The following is a 20,908-nucleotide window of genomic DNA, read 5'->3' on the forward strand; positions in this document are numbered from 1 at the left end:
CAGCACAAATTATATATATATATATATGTGCCTTACTGAAATGCTAATGTTTCATGGTTTCTTTTTTCAGATATTGGGCTAGGAAGTGATTCTGTGTGCGCAAGGCCATCATCTCATCGAATAAAATCTTTTGATTCCCTGGGATCCCAATCTTTACATAGCAGAACCTCAAAACTTTTTCAGGGCCAGTATCGAAGTCTGGTAAGTGTTGACCTATTTCTATTCTCTCTTTTTCTTTTCTTTTCACTCTCCTTAATTAGTGCTGCAAAGTGAGAAGCTTGACTCAGATTCACAGATACTTGATCGTTGCCTTCTCACCTATCTGTAGCGTAAGCCTTTGAGACTTTAAATATGTTTTGTGACGTTTTGAGGAATCTGCTTTCAGATTCTGCAGATTCATGGGTTGAGATCAACAATTCAGAGCAGTCAAGTGTTGCTTAAACCCACTAGTGCATCAGTGAGGTTTAAGTGTGCTTAACTACTGGCTTGTGGCCAAAGAGTCCTAGAAATGGTGTATTTGTAAACAGAGCTCATATTCATCTAGTTCCTCTATGTTTGTTATCAGATGCTGCCCAGAGTGACTGGGGCAACCCAGTCAAATGGGCAGCATGTTGTTGTTGTTGTTGTGCTATTTTATTGTTATTATTATTCTGTGCACTATCTTAAGTCATAATGCATGGAAGAAAAGACCTCTTTACTTGGTGGGGAGGGTGTGTGTCCAAGATACATTTGTGTTTCGTTTTCCACTTAGGTTTTAACCAGTTAAATTTCAGTGTTGCGTCAAACATTGGTCCCACTTAGAAATGACCCATTCAAACCAATGTATTTAAGTTAGCCTTGCCCATTCACTTTAATGGTGAGTGAGGCTAGCACTAGTTACTGCCCTCGGCAACCAAGTTGGCCAGTGTCAAATGAATTCGTTCAGTTCCAGTTCGCACGAGAGAATGTGTGATGAGAAAATAAGGCACACGATAATTCAGTTCAGAGCAAAATAATAGGTCTAAAACTTTTACAGCTAAGGGGTATGAATCCTACCTTAAAAGCATACTATCTAAGTACTAAACAAATCCCAAAGGCTTCTTTCATTTGTACTTTTTAATTAATACAATCATACACATACATAGGTGAAGAAGCAACCTATGCTTTTGGTCAGAACCTGGTAACCTAATTTTTTGTTTAGGGAGCGGGTGGTTCTGTTCTGTTTCATACTTGGGCTAAGACTTCTGGATAATGGTTCAAGTTCTGTTCTGCTTCAGGAAAAAATAAGGGTTTATTCTAGTTTGTTTATTTATTACAATTATATCCCATATTTTCTTGAAGAAAATGCTCAACCAAGTATTAGTGACCCCTTGATGTGGAACACAATTAAATTGGTAGCCAGGAGACATTGTATATGCGAGAGCTCTAGATGTAAAAAAAAAGATAAGGTGAATATTGGGGGGAAAGCCTCTTAGCTGAATTAAAGACCCTAACACATGACTTTAATAAATCTGGATCTAAAATATCATTTAGATGTAGCAAAACAAACGAAAAAGCTGAATTACAAATATTAGAAACAGAGTGTTTCCCGCCCTCTCCAGTTTATCTTCATAACAACCCTGTGAGGTAGATTAGGTCATCAGGCAGTGACTGGCCCGTGATTAATCAGTGAGTGGTTGAATTCGACCCTGTTTCTTGGTTCAGATTTTGTTTGAATCTGTGGTTTTTTCCAATTTTTGAAGTGTGATTAAAATCTGTGAGAGTAAATAAGATTCGTTCATATAAATGTTGTTCCTCTGATTGTCATCTCAAACAGAGTTTTTCTGCTGAAAGGCAACTAACCAATGATATGCACCAGGTTCAGAGGACCAGTGGTTTTCTAGATCCTGTCGGACTCCCAGATCCTATCAGCCCCAGCCTACATGGCTGTTGGTCAAGGGAATGGTGGGAATTGCTGTCCAGCAACATTGTAGGGCCTCACCCCTGATATAAATCAAATGAACTAAATGAGGCCCACTTCTTATGACCAGTCCTTGCCATTTGATGCTCACTTTCTTCCTACTGTGTGAACTTTTATAGAACTATGTAAAAATAGCCTCTGTGTTTGATTTGAAGGTTAGCTTGGTATGGTCAAGGTATCCCGTGCATTTCCAGGAATGGCAAATCTGCCGAACAATGACTGTTCACACTGTTTGCAAAGGGTGAGGTTGGTGTCAAGCTGATGGAGGAATTGGCGTCCATGTTCTAGAACTGAGTAAGTGGCCATGCCACTTCTTTTAAGGCTGTCTTGTACTCTTTACTCCTGAAGTTTCTAAGCAGCTGAAAGTACGGCATACTTTCCACTAGTCAAGGCAGCCGTAAATCCTAAAATCAGTGGCTGGCTTTATTCCAGTCTGTTTTGAATGACTCCACCCATGGATGTGAAAGAGTGCTTGTATCCTTTCATACACTTCGTTTTGCATCAGTCGGCGATGTCAGCTTATACTGATTCACACATACAGGCTGGGACATTAAACGAAAGAGCTCTTCTAAGAACTCCTAGGAAAGTGATAGCAGGCATCTGTTTTGACTTAACTTTTCCATCAGTACGCAGTTGCAGGTTCAGTTTGGAAAACGTTGCAGCAAATATGTGTGGGTGGGTGAATTTTCAATTCATGCCAAGTTTCACAGTATAAGCTTGGGAAAGTATCATGGGCTTCATAATATTCTAGGACCTTTGCCTGTCTTGTGTGCCTGGGGACCATGACTGTTTACTACATGTTCCTAGACTCCCAAATGTTATAGAAATGGCATGGCTAACCCATTGTACAACCACGGAGACCTTTCTTGTTCTTCAGCCTGTGAAAAAGCTGTCTTATTATCCTGCACTGGGGATTTGCAGATGCCGTTTCATACATCTCACTCAGTTAAATTTTGTTAACATTTTGAAAAAGTACCTAAAACTCTTTGTTTTCGCTTGTCTTGTCACTTCTAGGATATGACAGATAACAGCAACCACCAGCTGGTGGTAAGAGCAAAGTTTAATTTCCAACAAACCAACGAAGATGAACTTTCTTTTACAAAAGGAGATATTATTCACGTTACGAGAGTGGAAGAAGGAGGCTGGTGGGAAGGAACTCACAATGGCAAGACAGGCTGGTTTCCCAGCAATTACGTACGAGAAGTAAAATCAAATGGTGAGTTTCAGGAGTCTGCTTATAAACTGCCCAAACTTATTTTCTTTGTGGATTTCTATGTAACATATATATTTGTGACAATGCATGCCAGTGTATCCCAGCTACAAAAATGAGTGTGAAATTCTTTAATCTACCTTTTGTACATCAGGGCAAAGCACTGAATGAGAGATTTTATTCTGAAAACTCCAGTACGTGTATTGACAATATCGTTAGGTGCATTGCGTACAGATACACAGATTTCCTTTCATGTTTAGCAGCCTCAGTAAGATCCCCACACATTATGTGATGGTGACTGCTAAGCAGCTTTACGCTCTGACACTTGTTTACAAGTTACTAGCTTTCACATTTGGATTCCTAGCCCTAGTGAAGATGGTTCACTGACCAGTGGCAGGGAATGTAAAGCCCCAGGTCCTATCTTTCATTTTTTAAACATACACCTGTTAATTTCTATAATGTGTTCCAGAGTCTCCAGGCTATGATTTATAACAAATGACCCATATTCAGTGCTTTTCCTTCTCGTCACACAGCAATTTAACTCCGTAAGTTTTCAGTCAACTACAGTTTCCTGTATTGTCCAAACTGGGAAACAATGGGTTTGGAAGAAGGCAGACTTTTAAAAAAATCTTCAAATTGTGGTTTAAGATCCTGGCTTGTTCTAAAAGTGGAACAAGGAACTGTTATTAATTGAAGACTTCTTAGCTTACCGCAGTGTGCTGATGGAACAGACTCTGCGAACATGAAACACTCAGGCAAAAGGACTCATTCATATCTTTGTTTACTAAGCCAAGACGGATCCATATGAATGAGCTGCGTGCTTGTAAATAAATAGCTGAAGTAAATGGTCCTGAACCTTGCTGCAACAAGATTTAAGAAGAGCATTTTGTTTGACCTCTAGTGTCTGAGCTGTGAAATTGCATCCTACTGCTAATATATTCCCTATTTCAGAAAAACCTGTCTCCCCAAAATCAGGAAGCCTGAAGAGTCCACCAAAGGGATTTGATACATCTGCAATTAGCAAAAGCTATTATAATGTGGTGAGTAATCTTTATTTGAATTTCTTGTGCACTACTTATCCATAGAATCTTGCTGAAGGCTAGAGCACCGAAGTTGATGATGTCATGGTTTGGTGTGGGGTTTTTTTGCAAATGATATCTGGTCACCTTAAACCATTATTTGCTAAGCTGCAGAGAGTTCACTAGCCATGTATTGTGGCAAACCAGGATGCTTGACAACAACTCCTGCCCATTTTTGTATTCCAACATAGGCAACAAAGCAGAAAGCTGTCCAGTTCCCAGTATGCCACTATATGTGGCTTGGAGGCTCACAGGTTTACAGTCTTGGCTTAAAGAATTGGAACCCAAATGCTGAAGTGTAAGGCTGATACTTAAAAATTGGTCAGTGTTTGGAAAAGCTGGCACCTTATATGCCTACTGGCACATTTTGGCCTGTATGACTTTAGTGATACAAAACAGCACAAGATGAATAAGGAAGAGCAATGATCAAGTCTGAGTAGTTTCCAAGGACGTTATCCAAATAAGTGGTTTTGTTATTGCAAGATCTTCCTGCACCCTCCCTGAATCTGCTTTGGAGCGTTGGGGGAAAACCCCATAACAGATTTAGGGAGTGCAGGGGGAGAGGAGAAGACAAGGCATCCAGTTACACAGGTGAATGTCTTTGCACTAACAGAACTACTTTGTTGAAGACCGCCCCAAATACCCAGCTCAGTTTGAAGACTGTCTTTGTGCAAAAATGAAAAGGTGTTTCCATCAGTAGTGAGTACTGCATGCTTTGTGTTTATGCAGTGTGAATGATTGCAGTAGGGAGATCAGTTGGGAGCTGATGTAAGACAGCGCTGGTGTGGTGTGTATGTATTAGTGGGGTGAGTGTTGCATATTTTGCGAGTCAAAATGTGCCTTGGCAAAAGGGCGGTTAAAGAGAGAAGGGATGGTGCTTTTATTCAGGTGGTTATGGGTAGGAGAGAGTGAAGGATGGGGAGGTCAGAGGGTTGCAAACCATACCCACCTCTCTCTGAACTTCCACCCATCTTACAGATACTTGTTGGCCAGGCTTCTCCATCCTGACACTTGATATGTTTCTTTTGTTATGTGCCTTTTATTTGCTGTCTGTTTTGTAAACTAGTTAGTCTTGATTTGGTATTAAGCAGTATGTAAAAAATGAAATGGGACGCGGGTGGCGCTGTGGGTAAAACCTCAGTGCCTAGGACTTGCCGATCATATGGTCGGCGGTTTGAATCCCCACGGCGGGGTGAGGTCCCGTCGTTCGGTCCCAGCTCCTGCCCACCTAGCAGTTCGAAAGCACCCTTAAGTGCAAGTAGATAAATAGGTACCGCTTTATAGTGGGAAGGTAAACGGCGTTTCTGTGCGCTGCGCTGGTGCTGGCTCGCCAGAGCAGCTTCGTCACGCTGGCCATGTGACCCGGAAGTTTCTCCAGACAGCGCTGGCCCCCGGCCTCTTAAGTGAGATGGACGCACAACCCTAGAGTCGGACACGACTGGCCCGTACAGGCAGGAGTACCTTTACCTTTACCTTAAAAAATTAAATGAAAGTCAAGAGGCTGTGCTGCTGAGCTCTCTTGTTTTTGCAAATTCTTTGGTGCTGAGGAAGTCCTAGGAGATGTTTGGGGCTAGTCTTTGTGCAAGAAACCTGCTGCTGTGTGCACAAAATTTTGAACTGCAGCAAAAGAGAAAGAGGTGGGAAATTAAACTTGGAATGGTTCATGGCTTTGGTGCAGATTCCAAACAGGCATTTTCATAGTATTTCTAGTAATGCCGGGTTATGTTGTCTGAAAAGAGTGAGTGAGGGCTAATGCACACATTGCTGTTCCTGTTCTCCTTATGATCTTCATAGGAAAAGGAAGGAATGTTTTTGATGTGTGCCTTAATAGCACCTGAATCAGGTGTTTAAAGGAGCTTTTCCAGTTCCACATAATGGCAGTGTCATACATTGGGAAGGGAGAGCACCATCCTCATGTGATTGTGGAAGAGCCCTGTTCCACCAGAGAGATAATGCTAAATATACAATGGATACATGTAGAGGCCTAGTCTGTGCAGTTTTTTGCTCTTTTATTTCCTATTTTATTGATGTCACTGAAGGAAGGTCTCTTCTGCACCTTGCAGGAATGGTGCTCTGTCACCCAGACTGGGACTTAGACTTACAACTGTATGTTCAAATCTTATGACAAGGCGCCATCTTTGTCCATTTTCTCTCAGGACTTCTTCCTATGGAACGATGGTGTTGGTTCCCCTACATCAGTTTGTAAGGAGCCTATTTATGGCCTTCCTCCAGATGTTGTTGGATTCCAGCTCCCATATCCAGCAGTCAGCCTGGCCAGTGTTCAAAGATGATGGAAGTTGAAGAACAACAATATCTGGAGCCCCTGTGTCCCCTACCATTGCCCTCCTCAAAGGAGGTTATTCCAAATTAATTAAGAAAGGGAACAATTGAGCCGATTGGGATAGTAAATGTTGTTGTTTTTTTAAAAAAAGAATGTTTGAAAAGTGAATATGTAATATGCAAATTTTAGAGAACTTCACTGATGAAATGTAACTTGCACTCTTGATGAGGGGGCACAAAATCTAAACATTGCTGAAAAATATTAAAAGGGGGCTTGTCACAGCTGGAATGTTAGTATTTGAGAATGCTGAGTAAATCTGTCACTTGTCTCTCACTTGGTAGTTGACATGTGAATCTGTGAAGAGTATTTCTTGGGGAAAGTTTTCATAATGACTCCCAGGATCCAAAAACATTCCTCGGAAAATCCAGAAAAGTTGCTGTGAAGTTATTAAACTCAGCCCACATTTTTCATGGCTTTTTTGTGTGTATGTTTTTTAAAAGGAATGTTCACACATGTTATGAGTTGCATGTAAACGGACTTGATGAAGATTTCCTAAAATAGATTAGGAGACAGGCCCCTATAATTTTGTGGACTTTTAGCAATCTCTTGTATAGTGTTGAATTTGGTTTTATCTGTTATTATCTTGTGACTGTTTGAAATTTGTCTATTTAGAGATACACACCATTATTTGTGCATTACATATTTTTGACTTTTTATTCTGCATATACTCAGTTCTTCTGTTTCTAGGATGGTCGGGGGGAAAGTATATGCTATTACATGCAAAAAAAAAAATCAAAAAAAATTGCAAGGATCTATTTTGTTCCAAAAAGTTTGTGGGTACTTAGGCAGCTTCCCTTTATGATTGTGTGTCCTTTTTTTTTTTTAGTGGAAGAAAAAACATTGTAAAGTGGCCCTTAGTTTCCTTTCACCTGATATCAAAACAGTTATTTAAGCAGTTTTGTTATTTATTCTTTTGAATAAAAGAATAGTCAAAGTTAGGGATGATAACTGGACATTGTGTGAGTGAACTGTTAGACATACTTGATATTTTTCTCCCCTCTTGTCACTGAGGGAATAGCTCACACTGAATGAATCCAGCTCTTTATGCTTTTCATTTGTGTGCAGACTGCTAAAGGTTACCATGTCTGTGAAAGCAGTCCACAGTTGGTACCTAGTTCCATCAGATGGTGATGGAGCTTTTGGAACAGGGTCTTTGAAATCTCATGGGTTCTTGCAGCAGCCAGAATGTGCAGAAAGCAGGAAAGAGGAGAAAGGTGATTATTAGAGCAGACAAGCATGGTGGCGAGATTAGAAACCGTGAGGGGCAGCTATGCTGAATGTGAAGTATTACTATGTTTGATTCTCTGTAACCTCCAGAAATATTGTAAATGTGAATTGTCTGCCTGGGAGGCAGGTAAGTGAACTTGAAGCCCATCCAAAAACAGTGAGACAGAAAGAAATTATGAGAATTGAGAACTTTCTGCATAAAAATCAGTATGAATCTTGAAAGTCAAAATAGGCTTTTTAAAAAAATAGTACTTCATGAATGCAGGTAATGTAAAGGAGAATTTATTTAAACTTCGGGAACATGCTTATTTGTGGGAATTTAATTTACACTTAGCCGAAATGCAGCTCTGCTAGCTGCTGGTAATTAAGAAACCGTGTTACACAGCATGTTTTAATTTAGATATGGTTTATTTTCTCAGATTAGCAAATATACTGTGTGCATTTTAAAATTAAAAACAGTTAATTTAAAAACATTTAAGAGTGATACTATTAAGCGTCTCTTAATAGGATCCCTCTTAATTCAAAGACTAATACAGTTAATGAATGCTTTTTCAGAGATTAGATCATGAGAATACACCTTGATGACTCCTGCGTAAAAAATGATGCAAAATAGTGCCAGTGAAATACTTGAAAGCCTTATAAAATGTTTCTTCTAGATGCTTATTTAATACCCCCTTCCCCACATACAAGACAACTTTTGCTGATTGTTGGTTTTGTAATGCAGCAGGCAACAGGCTACCTTGCAGCGCCTGGCTTTGTATGCGATAGTGTTGTGGTCTGCTGATGTTTCAACATTGTCTTTTCTTTCTAAGATATAATTTATTAATCTTTCTGCTTCTTGTGTGCAAGCCAGTACTTTCTGACTAATTAATAGCTTATGTGTTCTTTGTGACATCTGTCCTTCGTAGCGCTTCTTGCAAAATGGAGACATTTTAATCTTCGGGGCAGGAGTCAAGTTACCAACAAAAGAATGAACTCAGAAATTGTCTCTCCCCCCCCCCCAGCCTCCGCGCCCTCTCTTCAGCTGAATAGGCCTATTCAAAGGAATAAAACTGAGTTCAGCAACACTAATGAAAGAAGCAGTGAATTCTCCGTTTCAAATAGTTCAGCATGCCACTTGTTTCATCAGGTTTTCATATAGACATCTGGCATGAATAATGGTTTTATGCCCATACCAACTATAAACTGCTGTATTGAAGAATGTAGTTAGGCTAACGACATCCTAAGATCATGGGGGTCCTAGGAGATCCATTGCGTTATATTGGCCTTCCCAAAGTAATAAAAAATTGGGGGTTTAAAAGGGAAAGTAGTGGTAAAAACGGATAGCTTATTCTTGCAGATTGCATTGCTCTTAGCAACTATTGAAAACTACTACATTTCCCTACTCCTAGAGCAGTTCTGTTGTACACCTAGCAGTGTTAGAAACTCATGTATAAGCAAGGTGCTAAACAGCTCCTTAAAATGTCTGGTTGCCATTTTTGGGTAAGACATCTCCAAAGTCTTATTTTTCAAATGATGGACTGCCTGTGATTGATTCTCAGTTAAACATCTGGCTAGGTCAGGCGACAGCCTTGAACTGGGTTAAGAGCTTTGAAAACTTAAAGAAGAAAAGTCACTTGATCCAGGGACAGTCCTCATATACAGTGGTTCCTTGGGTTAAGTATTTAATTCGTTCTGGAGGTCCGTACTTAACCTGAAACTATTCTTAACCTGAAGCACCACTTTAGCTAATGGGGCCTCCTGCTGCCACCACACGATTTCTGTTCTCATCCCGAAGCAAAGTTCTTAACCTGAGGTAATATTTCTGGGTTAGTGGAGTCTGTAACCTGAAGCGTATGTAACCTGGAGCGTATGTAGTCTGAGGTACCACTGTATATATATTGGCCTATTCAGATCTCTTTTTCTGAATGGTGACTGCTCCCGCTCAGGCTGCGCAGAAAAAGCACTTGGGTTCCAGAAATTCATTTCGATTGTGCAGATAAAATATAATTGATTGTGGTATTAGTGTGCGTAAACAGTCCAGATCCAATGCATGCATCTCCAGGCATGCACCTCCAGATGGCGTAGATGTCAGGAGGCATCCTGGTGCCTGGGCATCTTCACTTGGTCGCAAAATGCCCCTGCTAATTTCAAACACTGACATCTAGCTGCGCCTTCACTCTAGTGGCTGTGTGTGTGTGTAATGTTAGACAAGGGTGTGATAAAGAAATTCAGGGTTGCAGTACAATGAGATTTGGAGTTTCCGATATCACTCCTGTGTGCCGCTGTTTGTAGATTGTGGCAAAAACCACAACCAAGGCAGGAAGGAGAGCTGCAGAGCAGAGTACCATCTCACACTTTTTAATTTCTAGCACACATTTGTCGAGAAATATTAGCCTTAAATAATCAAGGCGCTATAAGGAAGATATGCCAGACATATTGCCTTTTGCAGGCAGGATTTTTTCCAGCCCTAACCTGGAGATTCTGAGGATTAACCCTGCAAAGTGTTGGTTCTACTACAGCCCTTTCCTACCATTCTGACCCTTTAAAAACGTGGTGTTTTTTTTTAACTACGCTATTTGCTTACACCTTTAATCAAGTGCACACTTCTTCCTCTCCTATTTACAGTCAAACTATAGAAAACAATATTGGTGTCTTGACATTTTGGTTTCCTCCTCTCTGTAGCTTTAACACGACAGTCACAGGCTTTTTTAAATGTATTATAGGTGCTACAAAACATTCTAGAGACAGAGAACGAATATGCTAAGGAACTACAGACCATGCTTTCTAACTACCTGCGACCCTTACAAGCTAGTGAAAAGTAAGTACATCTTGCCGTTGAAAAACCTTGTTTATGCCAGCATGCATCTTAAGGGCCTTCCATTATGGGCAGTATAAGTTGCTTAAAACCTGCTCTGCGAGCCCATGGTGAAGGGCAGGCAATAAATTCAAAAAGCATTCATAATAGTAGTAGAATCCTAGAATTGTGTTGGAAGGGACTCTTGAGGGTCATCTAGTCCAGCCCCCTGCAATGCAGGAATTTCAACTCTCAGGGGTCATAGTAGTACTCTGTGACACTGTAACAGAGATGCACACAATATTATATCTGTTGTTTGGAGGCTAGTATTGGGGGGGCACTGTAGAATTTATATTGATCCTGATCTTTCCTTTTGGCAGTGTGTTGAATTAACATTCTGTGACATCACAACCAATGGTTCCAAGGGCTTATGGGTGAAAGAGACCCTGATTTTTATTTTATTCGAGGTGTATATGGTGGGAATTAGACTTTAGTTTTCATTTACAGAGAACTATGTGTATGTGGGTTGTTCGAGCCTTTTAATTCTCTTTTCCCTCCTGTTAAAAACTACGAAAGATGCTCTCTTTTAAAGTTTAAAGAATGTATAACTTTTACCTGGTGTACAGTGTAAAAATATTTATACAGTGCAGGTGGATTTTTTTTTTAGTTGCTAAAGCACCTTATGTTGATTAAACGGTTACAGACGAACAAACATTTACAGACTGATGGATAGTCTGAGGCAGAGAGCAGCACAACACAACACAACATAATCTGCTGCTTTAACTGTTGAGAATCGGAATAAATAACAAGATGAAAGATTTTTTAAAAAAATTATTAAAAGATGATCCAAAAAGAACTTCCTTAAGAGAATCAAGTCTTTTTGTCTTAAGACAGTCTTTAAAAGAATATTTCCAAAAAGAATTTTAAAAAATAATTCCAGTAGCACCTTTAAGACCAACTAAGTATAAGCTTTCTAGGTATGAGCTTTTGTGTGTATACACACTTCTTCAGATACTCTGAAGCAGAGGTCGCTACAGCCTTATAACTGTTGATGGCTGTTAATGATGGCAGTTGGTTCCGCAGGGAAGGGCAAGGGATTTTTAAAAGGACAGATGACCAAAATTAGCTTTAGCATGTATAATGGGACATGAATCCAATATCTCTATTCAGACCAGGTCTCTCCATAGTTTTTAGTTTGGTAATGAGTTGTAACTCAGCAACTTCTCTTTCAAGTGTGTTTCTAAAACTCTTCTGCAATAAGACAGCTACTTCATAATAAATAACAAGATGAAAGATTTTAAAAAAATTATTAAAAGATGATCCAAAAAGAACTCCCTTAAGAGAATCAAGTTGTTGAGAATCGCGAGACTGTTAATAACCGAACCAACTGAAATAACTGCCGCAGAGTGTATGACATCACAGGATTCTATAGCGGCTGTCAAACATTATTCTGTTCTGGCAAGCTCCCTATGCAAGTTAGCTTCAGAGAAGACCCCCCCCCCACTCCCCATTCCCCACCTCACACATCTTTTATGAATTGCAGAGGATAGAATCATAGAATCATATAGTTGGGTCATCTGGTCCACCCCTGGAATGCAGGAATATGCAGTGAATCTGGCTATGGGGGAAGCTGTCAATCAGAGCGTATGGAAAGCATCTTCCGGGATGTATATAGTGGGAAAGAGCTTTGGCCTGTCTCCCCACCTCTCTAGCTTCCTGAGCCCCCAAGTGGGAAATTGGGGGTGGGTCTGTGATGCCAGGGGTGCACGTGAAAGGAAAGTGATTTTGTGCCTCCTATATTGGAAGCCAGTCTCGGCCATATGAGCAACACCAGAAATGATGTGGGCTGTTTTACGTACAAGTGCTTAATTTTCTTATTTTCTTTTTGGCTCCAGGTTAAACTCTACAGATACTTCATATTTAATGGGAAATCTAGAAGAAATCAGTTCTTTTCAGCAAATGCTTGTACAGTCTTTAGAAGAATGCACCAAGTATGTACTATCCAATCTAGCAGACCTGTTTATGTTTAACTGTTTAGAATGACACCTGGCATCTATAGACATTTGTAGCACACACGTTGATGTAAATGTGTAAATCTTGCAGTTCAGTTGCAAAGTATGAACAGAGAACAGGAGTGACTTCTCCAAAAAAAATAATAATATGAAAGTACTGTGCAAAAACAACAACCACCACCAGTAGTTTTATGCAATGTGATAAAGGATATTAAAGCAGGTGATTTTTATTCTTTATTTTTTAAAAATACGCTTTCCAGCAGTGAACATTCTTGAAGTAAATAATTTCAAAACATTAAAGTTGGTGAAGCTGTAACAATTTTGACTCTTCAGTTAGGATCATGGGAGTCGGCTGTTGGGTTATTGTATCCCTGCTTCTAGGGGATGTGGGTGGTGTTGTGGGTTAAACCACAGAGCCTAGGGCTTGCCGATCAGAAGGTCGGCGGTACAAATCCCCGCGATGGGGTGAGCTCCCGTTGCTCGGTCCCTGCTCCTGCCAACCTAGCAGTTCAAAAGCACGTCAAAGTGCAAGTAGATAAATAGGTACCACTCTGGCGAGAAGATAAACGGTGTTTCCATGCACTGCTCTGGTTCACCAGAAGCTGCTTAGTCATGCTGGCCACATGACCCAGAAGCTGTACGCCGGCTCCCTCGGCCAATAAAGCAAGATGAGCTCCGCAACCCGAGAGTCCTCCGCAACTGGACCTAATGATCAAGGGTCCCTTTACCTTTACCTTTTATCCCTGCTCTAGCTTTATTCTCTTCATCACTGAGTTATCTCTCCTCCATGTTTGTCATGCTTATGGGCATTCAGCACAAAAGCCAGGACATTGATTGATAAAAAATAGAAGTAACATCCCAAGTAACAGCAATGCATAATGAGCTATCAAATATATAACAATTTTGCAACAGTTTCCCTAACACTAGACTCCCAAAGCTACACTTGGTCTTTGAGGTTACTAAAACAAATGTCCTTGGTGCATTTGGAATGCATTGTGCATTAAGCTTCAGAACATTAGAAAAATTACAGTTACATTGCTTTCTTTCAGGTTGCCTGAAACTCAGCAACGGGTTGGTGGTTGCTTCCTAAATCTGATGCCACAAATGAAAAATTTATACCTTGCGTACTGTGCCAACCACCCGTCAGCAGTAACCGTCCTCACAGAACACAGGTATGTGCATCAAGAACACGAAAACCTTGTAAATTTAACTTGGTTTTTCTTTCCACTTTTTAATGGTGTTTTGCAAACAAATTGAGGTGTTTTATCAGCTTTGAAATCAGCTTTTTTTAGTGGAGGATTTGAAAATAAGCATTGCTGGTGTTCAGCACGTAGATTGATTTCAATATAACTTGGGGCTCATTCACACTTCCACTTAGAGTCATTGGGTTGGAAGGGACCACAAGGATCATCCAGTCCAACCCTCTGCAACACAGGAATCTTTCGCCCAACATATGGTTCAAACCCACAACCCTGAGATTAAGAATCTCATACTCTGCCAACTGAGCTAAGTGTGCATCACTTGTCCTGTAGCTTGTAGGCATGAGTCAAAGCAGTTTAGCCTTTGCCCCACCACTTCCCCCCAGAAAACATGGTCTTTATTGCTATATTGGAACAAACATCAGTCCAGAGAAAACCCAATTGATATTTACCCGTATTTAGTGGTAAACGGCAGGTTTTCTTAGAGGAAAGAGGCAGAAGTGTGGTTGAGTCCTGACTCCTGAGGGAGTGTGCACAGGTCTGCAACCTTACAAGTCCTGTAGTGCGATTCATATTTAGTTCAGTGCCTTAAATAAATGAAATACATTTTATTCAGGCACATGACAAAGGCTTTCTTATTCCGGCAGGCATTTTAAGGTGGCGTTTGTGTTACTGTCCGGTTTCACAATGAATTTTTATTGTTTTAATCTGATGTATACTTTTATATACATCACTTAGAAACTCTGAGGATTCAGCAGTCCATAAAATGCCTTAAATAATTTTGTTCATTGGATGTGTGAGATAATAGTTACAGAGATAGTTCAGGCATATGATACCTTGGTTCTAAGTTGGGGATAAACAACCTGAGACCATTGAAATTATGTTGGGCTTCAGCTTCAGCTAGTGTGGCCAGTGGCCAGGGATGATGGGAGTTGTAGTCTGCCCACATCTGGAGGGCCACTTAGGTTTCCTACCCCTGCCCTACATGAACTAGACTAGGTAGTTTCCAACACTCCTTTTCCTCCACTTAAGCACTTTGAACAGTGCATTGTTCATCTAGGGAACTCACTGCTCCAAGATAATGATGGTGGCCAGTCGCTTGTATGGCTTTTAAAGGGGATTAGATGAATTCCTGGATGATAGAGCTATCGCTGGCTGTTGGCCACGACAACTATATATGGAACCTCCATGTCTAGGGGCAGTATCCCCTTGAATGCCAGCTGCTAGGGAAACAGCAGCAGGCGGGAGGTATTGCATTCAAGATCTGGTTGGCCATTATGGGAAGCAAAATGCAGACTAGACGCAACTTTGATCTGATCAATCAGAGTTTTTCCTTTTCTTAGGCAATTTATTTTAAAAATTGAGAAAATTTCTAAAGTGCCATATTAAAAGTTGGAGTACCTGAACAGGGCTAGGATTTTCTGTTTCAGTTATATTTGTGTAATGCATTAAAACTGAAATTAATCCATCGTGCTTATGGAATGGTGTTGTGATCGAATGGCTGAATGTTGGGTGGGATGTTACAATAAGTAAAAGTAATGTTGCACAGCCTAAGGAAAAACATGATTCTTTCTGAGGATTCCAGGCTAATGCTAGCACCTATAGTAGCAATCTTTATAATATTTTCCGGTGTGTTTAATTCTGCGGCTGGGAGCACAGTCTTGACACTTCCTAATATATATATTTTTTTACTTCGTTTTCAAAAGACGCACAGTGGTTGAGTGTATTGAAGCTTTGGCTACATTCCTAAGGTTCAGGGGTTCAAGTTCCACTCAGTGTTGTTATCAAGGGCTGTGTCAGGCCTGCTGTGGGATTGATTGAATCTGATTGTGCTTTGAGTATAATAGACAGTAGAAACTAGCTTGCCACAGAAGTGCTTTCATTTAAAACAAATATATTTTAATATACAATTTGAGGTCTACCTCACTAGCCTTGGTCAGATGAATAGGGTTTCCTTTTTCTGATACCCGATGTTTTGAAATGATTATCTACGGACCAATAGGGCCATTAATTGATTCAGCTTATAACTAATATTTTAGGCTTGGAAGGAATGTGGACATTTCCGTCCATCGTCAGCCCTCACTGCTTATTCAGAAACCTGTATTTAGCCACATATCAAAGTAACCTGACTATTTCTCACTTTGGGAGTTCTTAACACCCTCTAGCAGGATTGCCGCTTGGTTTAAAGCAATCTTAGGTCTTTACTTTAAAATGTTTTTGTTTTAGTACCTTGCCTTTCCATAAAATGAGCAAGCCAATTCAAATGTATGAATTTAGTTGGTTGAGTTTAATTATATACAAATAAAACAAAACATTTGACAAGGGAAACAACAGGATTCCCTTGTTGTTTAGATTATGCAGGCAACATATTAAGAGGAGGCCTTCTGTTCCTCTAGGGAGGAGAAGAAAATGCTGCTTCTATGCTGATGCCTGCCATGCACAATGTTTGTAAATTATTGTACATAAAAAATATTTATAGTTACGGTGCAAATGTCACCTTAGATGAGGTAAAGTGATCAGAATCAGGCTGTAGGATCATACATTCTTTCCCCAGAGCATCTCATTTTTGTTTTAGACCAAGGATGGGGAACCTGTGGCCCTCCAGATGTTGTTGGACTCCAGTTCCCATTGGCCCCAGCTGACAAGGCCAGTGCTCAAGAATGATGGGAGTTGTAGTGCAGCAACATCTGGAGGGCTTACAAGTTCCTCATCCCTATTTTGGGCATTTCTCTGCCTTCCCTCTTTTGCACTTCACCATGAATTTGACCCAAGGAAATATCACTAAGAGCGGATCTGCTTTAGCGTTAACTGTGATTAATGTCATAATGTCAGAACAAAAGGATTGTTACATCTCCATCAGTCTTAGGGACGCGGGTGGCGCTGTGGGTTAAACCACAGAGCCTAGGACTTGCCAATCTGAAGATTGGCGGTTCGAATCCCCACGACAGGGTGAGCTCCCGTTGCTCGGTCCCTGCTCCTGCCCACCTAGCAGTTCGAAAGCACATCAAAGTGCAAGTAGATAAATAGGTACCACTCCAGCGGGAAGGTAAATGGCGTTTCCATGCGCTGCTCTGGTTCGCCAGAAGTGGCTTAGTTATGCTGGCCACATGACCTGGAAGCTGTACACCGGCTCCTTTGGCCAATAAAGCGAGATGAGCGCCACAACCCCAGAGTTGGTCACAACTGGACCTAATGGTCAGGGGTCCCTTTACCTTACCTTTACCTTTACCATCAGTCTTACTAATGCAGCCTCAGTTAAATCTTTACCAAAGGCAGAGACGTTTTAAAACAAAGGTAAGAATACTTTCTGTGGAGGCAAATGGAAGCAATCTTTTTCCAGCATTAACCCAAATGAGGGAGCAGATTATAAAAAAAAACAACTATAATCAAGCGCAACACTCAAAACTTCTCCTGCATGCTTCAGGCTAAAAATTGCATCTGTAGAATTGGAGCAAGGCTTAAAGCCACTTTTTCTTTTAAAGTACAGTTTAGCAGAGTGTTAGAAGATCCTGTAGCTGGAACCTGATTTGAAATTACTTTATTGCATTTTTTAACAAAAACAGATTTTGAAATGTGAAGCTTAAATAGCATTTATGGAAGATAATGGGAGCATGGAATACAGATAAGCATCTGAGTCAGAGAACCTTTTGTCCCTCCTCCACTTTGCTTCAGAAAAAGGGCTGCTAACATAGAGGGTGATGTCATACTTGAAGCAACAGCCCAAGAATAAGGCATTCTATCTAGAAATGCTGCACTAGAGACAGTAAAAAGCTTAGAGTCATTAAGTGAGCCAAGGGTTTAGTGGACGGTTTTCAGCATGCATTGTCTATGTGACATATTTAGACCTTTCAGCAGTGAGAGTTCATGTTCCGTCTACTATAGACAGGAATTGGAAGTGTAAGTTGCAGTTTTAAATGTTTCTTTTTCCATTTGTTTGTTCATTTAATGCTAAGAGTTTTCCTTTTGTTCACATGGTTGTAGGTGCTTTGAGGTTTTTAAAGATACTCTTGCTAGTTTTTTCTTTAATAGTGATTTTACATGTTAAAAATGTTGTTGGTTTGGATCCTTTTTAGAGGCAAATTGCAAATTCTATTTTAATACCTTACTAACCTAGGAGACTTCACAAAGCACGGATGATAAAAACAGTCAGTTCTCAGGACTATATTTATAGGAGAGGTTTCAAAAATTCTTTGATACCCAAATTTTGTAAATGTATGCTAGCTTTGTAATAGTATTTATGCTTATTTATTTTACATACCTAGTCTGTTTTGGATAGATTTAAGATTTTAATAATAGGCCTATTTGTTTCTTGCCTAAACTACTATCTCTTTCATATCTCATTTTGTTTCTTCCCTGTGTACTGCTTTAGCTAAATATGGAGTGGATTCATTGTGAAATATTCAGCAGTATTTAGAGAAAAGTGCATATTTTAAAAAACTTAGTGTCTTTGTTAAAACAGCTGTGATCTTGAACTAACCACACTGATTTGTAGATGTAATGGTTGTTGAAGGAAATATATTAACTATGCATAGTCTTTAAATAGTTCATTAATGGCAGGTTTTTTTAAAAAAAGAAAAGTTCTTTCTTGATCAGAACACTATTTAAAAGATTCTGTTTTTAAGTGCTTGGCTAGTTGATTCTATCTCATGTAGTGAGTTGTAGCTAAAGCAGGGCTGTGTTATGTTTGAATGTACACGGACTCTTGAATATCAAAACTGTTGCTGCTCTGTGTACTTCACATATTGTATATTGCGTATGTACATACAGCCTTTTGTCAAGCACATGTCCATGAACATATTGGTGGTGGTGTGGACCATTTTTATGGTCTTAGGGATTTGGTTTAAACACAAAATGAGGAAGCTTGATATTATTCCTGAAATCAAAACTATATTTTCCTGAAGTGTTGCGGTAGCAGGAAGGTGTTGCAGCTAGCCGTGGACTTTCTTGGCAATGAGAATGTTCAGTGGGAAGAACCCATTTGTATGGATGGGGAAAGGTCAGTTCAGACTTACAGAATCATAGAATTGTCAGGTTGGGAGGGACTCCAAAGGTCATCTAGCCCAGCCCCCTGAAATGCATTAATCTTACAGCTCTTACTAAGAAAAATATCTTCCTGATGTTTAGTTGGGTTCTTCTTTCTTGTAACTTGAATCCATTGGTCTGAGTTGTACCCTCCAGAGCAGGAGAAAACAACCATGCTCCCTCTTCCATGTGACAGTCCTTAAGATGTTTGAAGATGGCTATCATATCTCCTCTCAGTCTCTTCTTTTCCAGGCTAAATATACTCAGCTCCCTCAACCGTTCCTCATAAGGCTTGGTTTCCAGACCCTTGATCATCTTGGTCGCCCTCCTCTGCACACATTTCAACATGTCAACATCCTTCTTAAAATTGTGGTGCCCAGAACTGGACACAGTACTCCAGGTGTGGTCTGACCAAGGCAGAATAGAGTGGTACTATGATTTCCCTTGATCTGTTGATGTAGCCTAGAGTAGCATTAGCACTTTTTTGCTGCTGTATCACACTGTTGACTCATGTTAATCTTGTATTCTACTAAGACCCCTAGATCTTGCAAGGAATCATAAGAGAACCTAGCAGAGGAAAGTTTTGGGGATTCCACTTGTTGGATTGTTATTTAGATCATGACAATAGTTAAATGCAACATTGCAGATGTGTAGGTAGACTAGACTTCCTTTTAGAGGAATGTTGTGATTTAATGCTGAAAAGGGTGTGTATGTGTTGATGGTGGGAGTGCCAACATACAATGCTTTCTTGATATTCTCTCAGTTGTGCTAAAGTGGATTAAATTGCTGTGGGAGATTTGAGGCTATACAAATGCAACTGCGATGGAGGTTCTTAAAAATGTACTTTTTATTTGTGTTTCTTTTGGAAAATGTTCAGTAATCTATTATTTAACTTTGTGTTCAGTGTATTTATATATTTAAATTATCCTTAACCCTTCTGCATTACCATGTTGTCCTGAGTATACCTTAACTTTAAACAATAACAATAAAACAACAAATTAAACAAAATAATAGCATAAAATACAATAAATAAATTAAAAGCAGTAGATGAAAAAACATCATTAAAGGAACCAGATCTTGAAAATACCTATGATTAGACTAAAGCAACTTTCAATGCCTGCTTAAAGGCCAGTATGTTCATTTCACAGTGTGGCGTGTTATTATTTTGGTAGTGTGATTTTCCCCTGATGCTTTGGCCCTATGCAGATTTGCTTGGGTTTAAACGCCACTGAACAACATAGTGCTTAATTCCAAGTGCATTGGCACAGGGTTGAACTGTTAATCTTCTTGGACGTTAGCTCTCGTCATCAGTATGAATAATATGTTTAACATCACCTGAAATACTTGATTATTTATAGTGCTGGTAGTCCTAATTTTAGCTCTATATTGATGCATTCTTTTCAATTGGGATTCAGAGAGAATTAAAGCTAAGCTTGAAGAACTGCTTTTCCATCAAAAAATACGGATAAGATTAGGCTTGTTCATCTTTTATTTTATGAGGAAGCTTAGCCCTTTCTCAGAAAATGAAAAACAGGCTATTGCCGAAGAAGTGAAATGATTTATTTCTCTCTGGTTTGGCTGATTTTACTTCTTTGCTTTTGTTTTAACTTTAACTTCTTTTTTTATGAACAGTGAAGAGCTGGGAGAATTCATGGAGATGAAAGGAGCCAACAGCCCTGGGATTCTTGTATTGACCACAGGCCTGAGCAAACCTTTTATGCGCCTGGATAAATATCCCACATTGCTCAAAGAGCTTGAAAGACACATGGAGGTATATCTCATCAGCATTAACATTCCATCTTAATGATGATTTGACAATGATGACCTTAAAGGTACATTTCAGGAATGATGAGTCCTAAAGGTCATTACAATGCTCTCGTTCTCCTGATGTAAAGGAAGTCATAGTAGTCTGGTAGGATCAACTCCATTAGAGTTCTGGGGTTGTGTTTTCAAAGACAAAAATAAGATGCCCTAATCCTAAAACTGTGGCTTGCTCTGGCCTATAGTATGAGTGTATTGCCACATTTTGTATGGCACTGCACCTGTTGCTTTTTTATTACTCCAGTCTCCCAAGAGGCACTTGTGGGTGTATCAGACAGGGTG

At 39.9% G+C, this 20,908-nt stretch overlaps 1 protein-coding gene across 5 annotated transcripts in view; it reads left to right on the forward strand.

Annotated features, from left to right (window-relative positions):
- The window catches only part of ARHGEF7 (Rho guanine nucleotide exchange factor 7), an 83,713-nt gene that overhangs the window by 24,654 nt on the left and 38,151 nt on the right, over positions 1 to 20,908 (forward strand). For all 5 annotated transcript variants that reach the window (XR_014167682.1, XR_014167683.1, XM_081908184.1 and 2 more), the window contains exons 4-10: positions 71 to 201; positions 2,954 to 3,155; positions 4,101 to 4,189; positions 10,502 to 10,596; positions 12,468 to 12,563; positions 13,634 to 13,756; positions 20,438 to 20,576. Coding sequence is in view for 3 of the 5 variants with exons in the window: in XM_081908184.1 (XP_081764310.1) it covers positions 71 to 201; positions 2,954 to 3,155; positions 4,101 to 4,189; positions 10,502 to 10,596; positions 12,468 to 12,563; positions 13,634 to 13,756; positions 20,438 to 20,576 (875 nt within the window). In the remaining 2 variants the exon portion in view is untranslated. The remainder of the gene's footprint in view (positions 1 to 70; positions 202 to 2,953; positions 3,156 to 4,100; positions 4,190 to 10,501; positions 10,597 to 12,467; positions 12,564 to 13,633; positions 13,757 to 20,437; positions 20,577 to 20,908) is intronic.

This window comes from Podarcis melisellensis (assembly GCF_964234715.1).
Source record: "Podarcis melisellensis genome assembly, chromosome: 4".
Classification (NCBI taxonomy): domain Eukaryota; kingdom Metazoa; phylum Chordata; class Lepidosauria; order Squamata; family Lacertidae; genus Podarcis; species Podarcis melisellensis.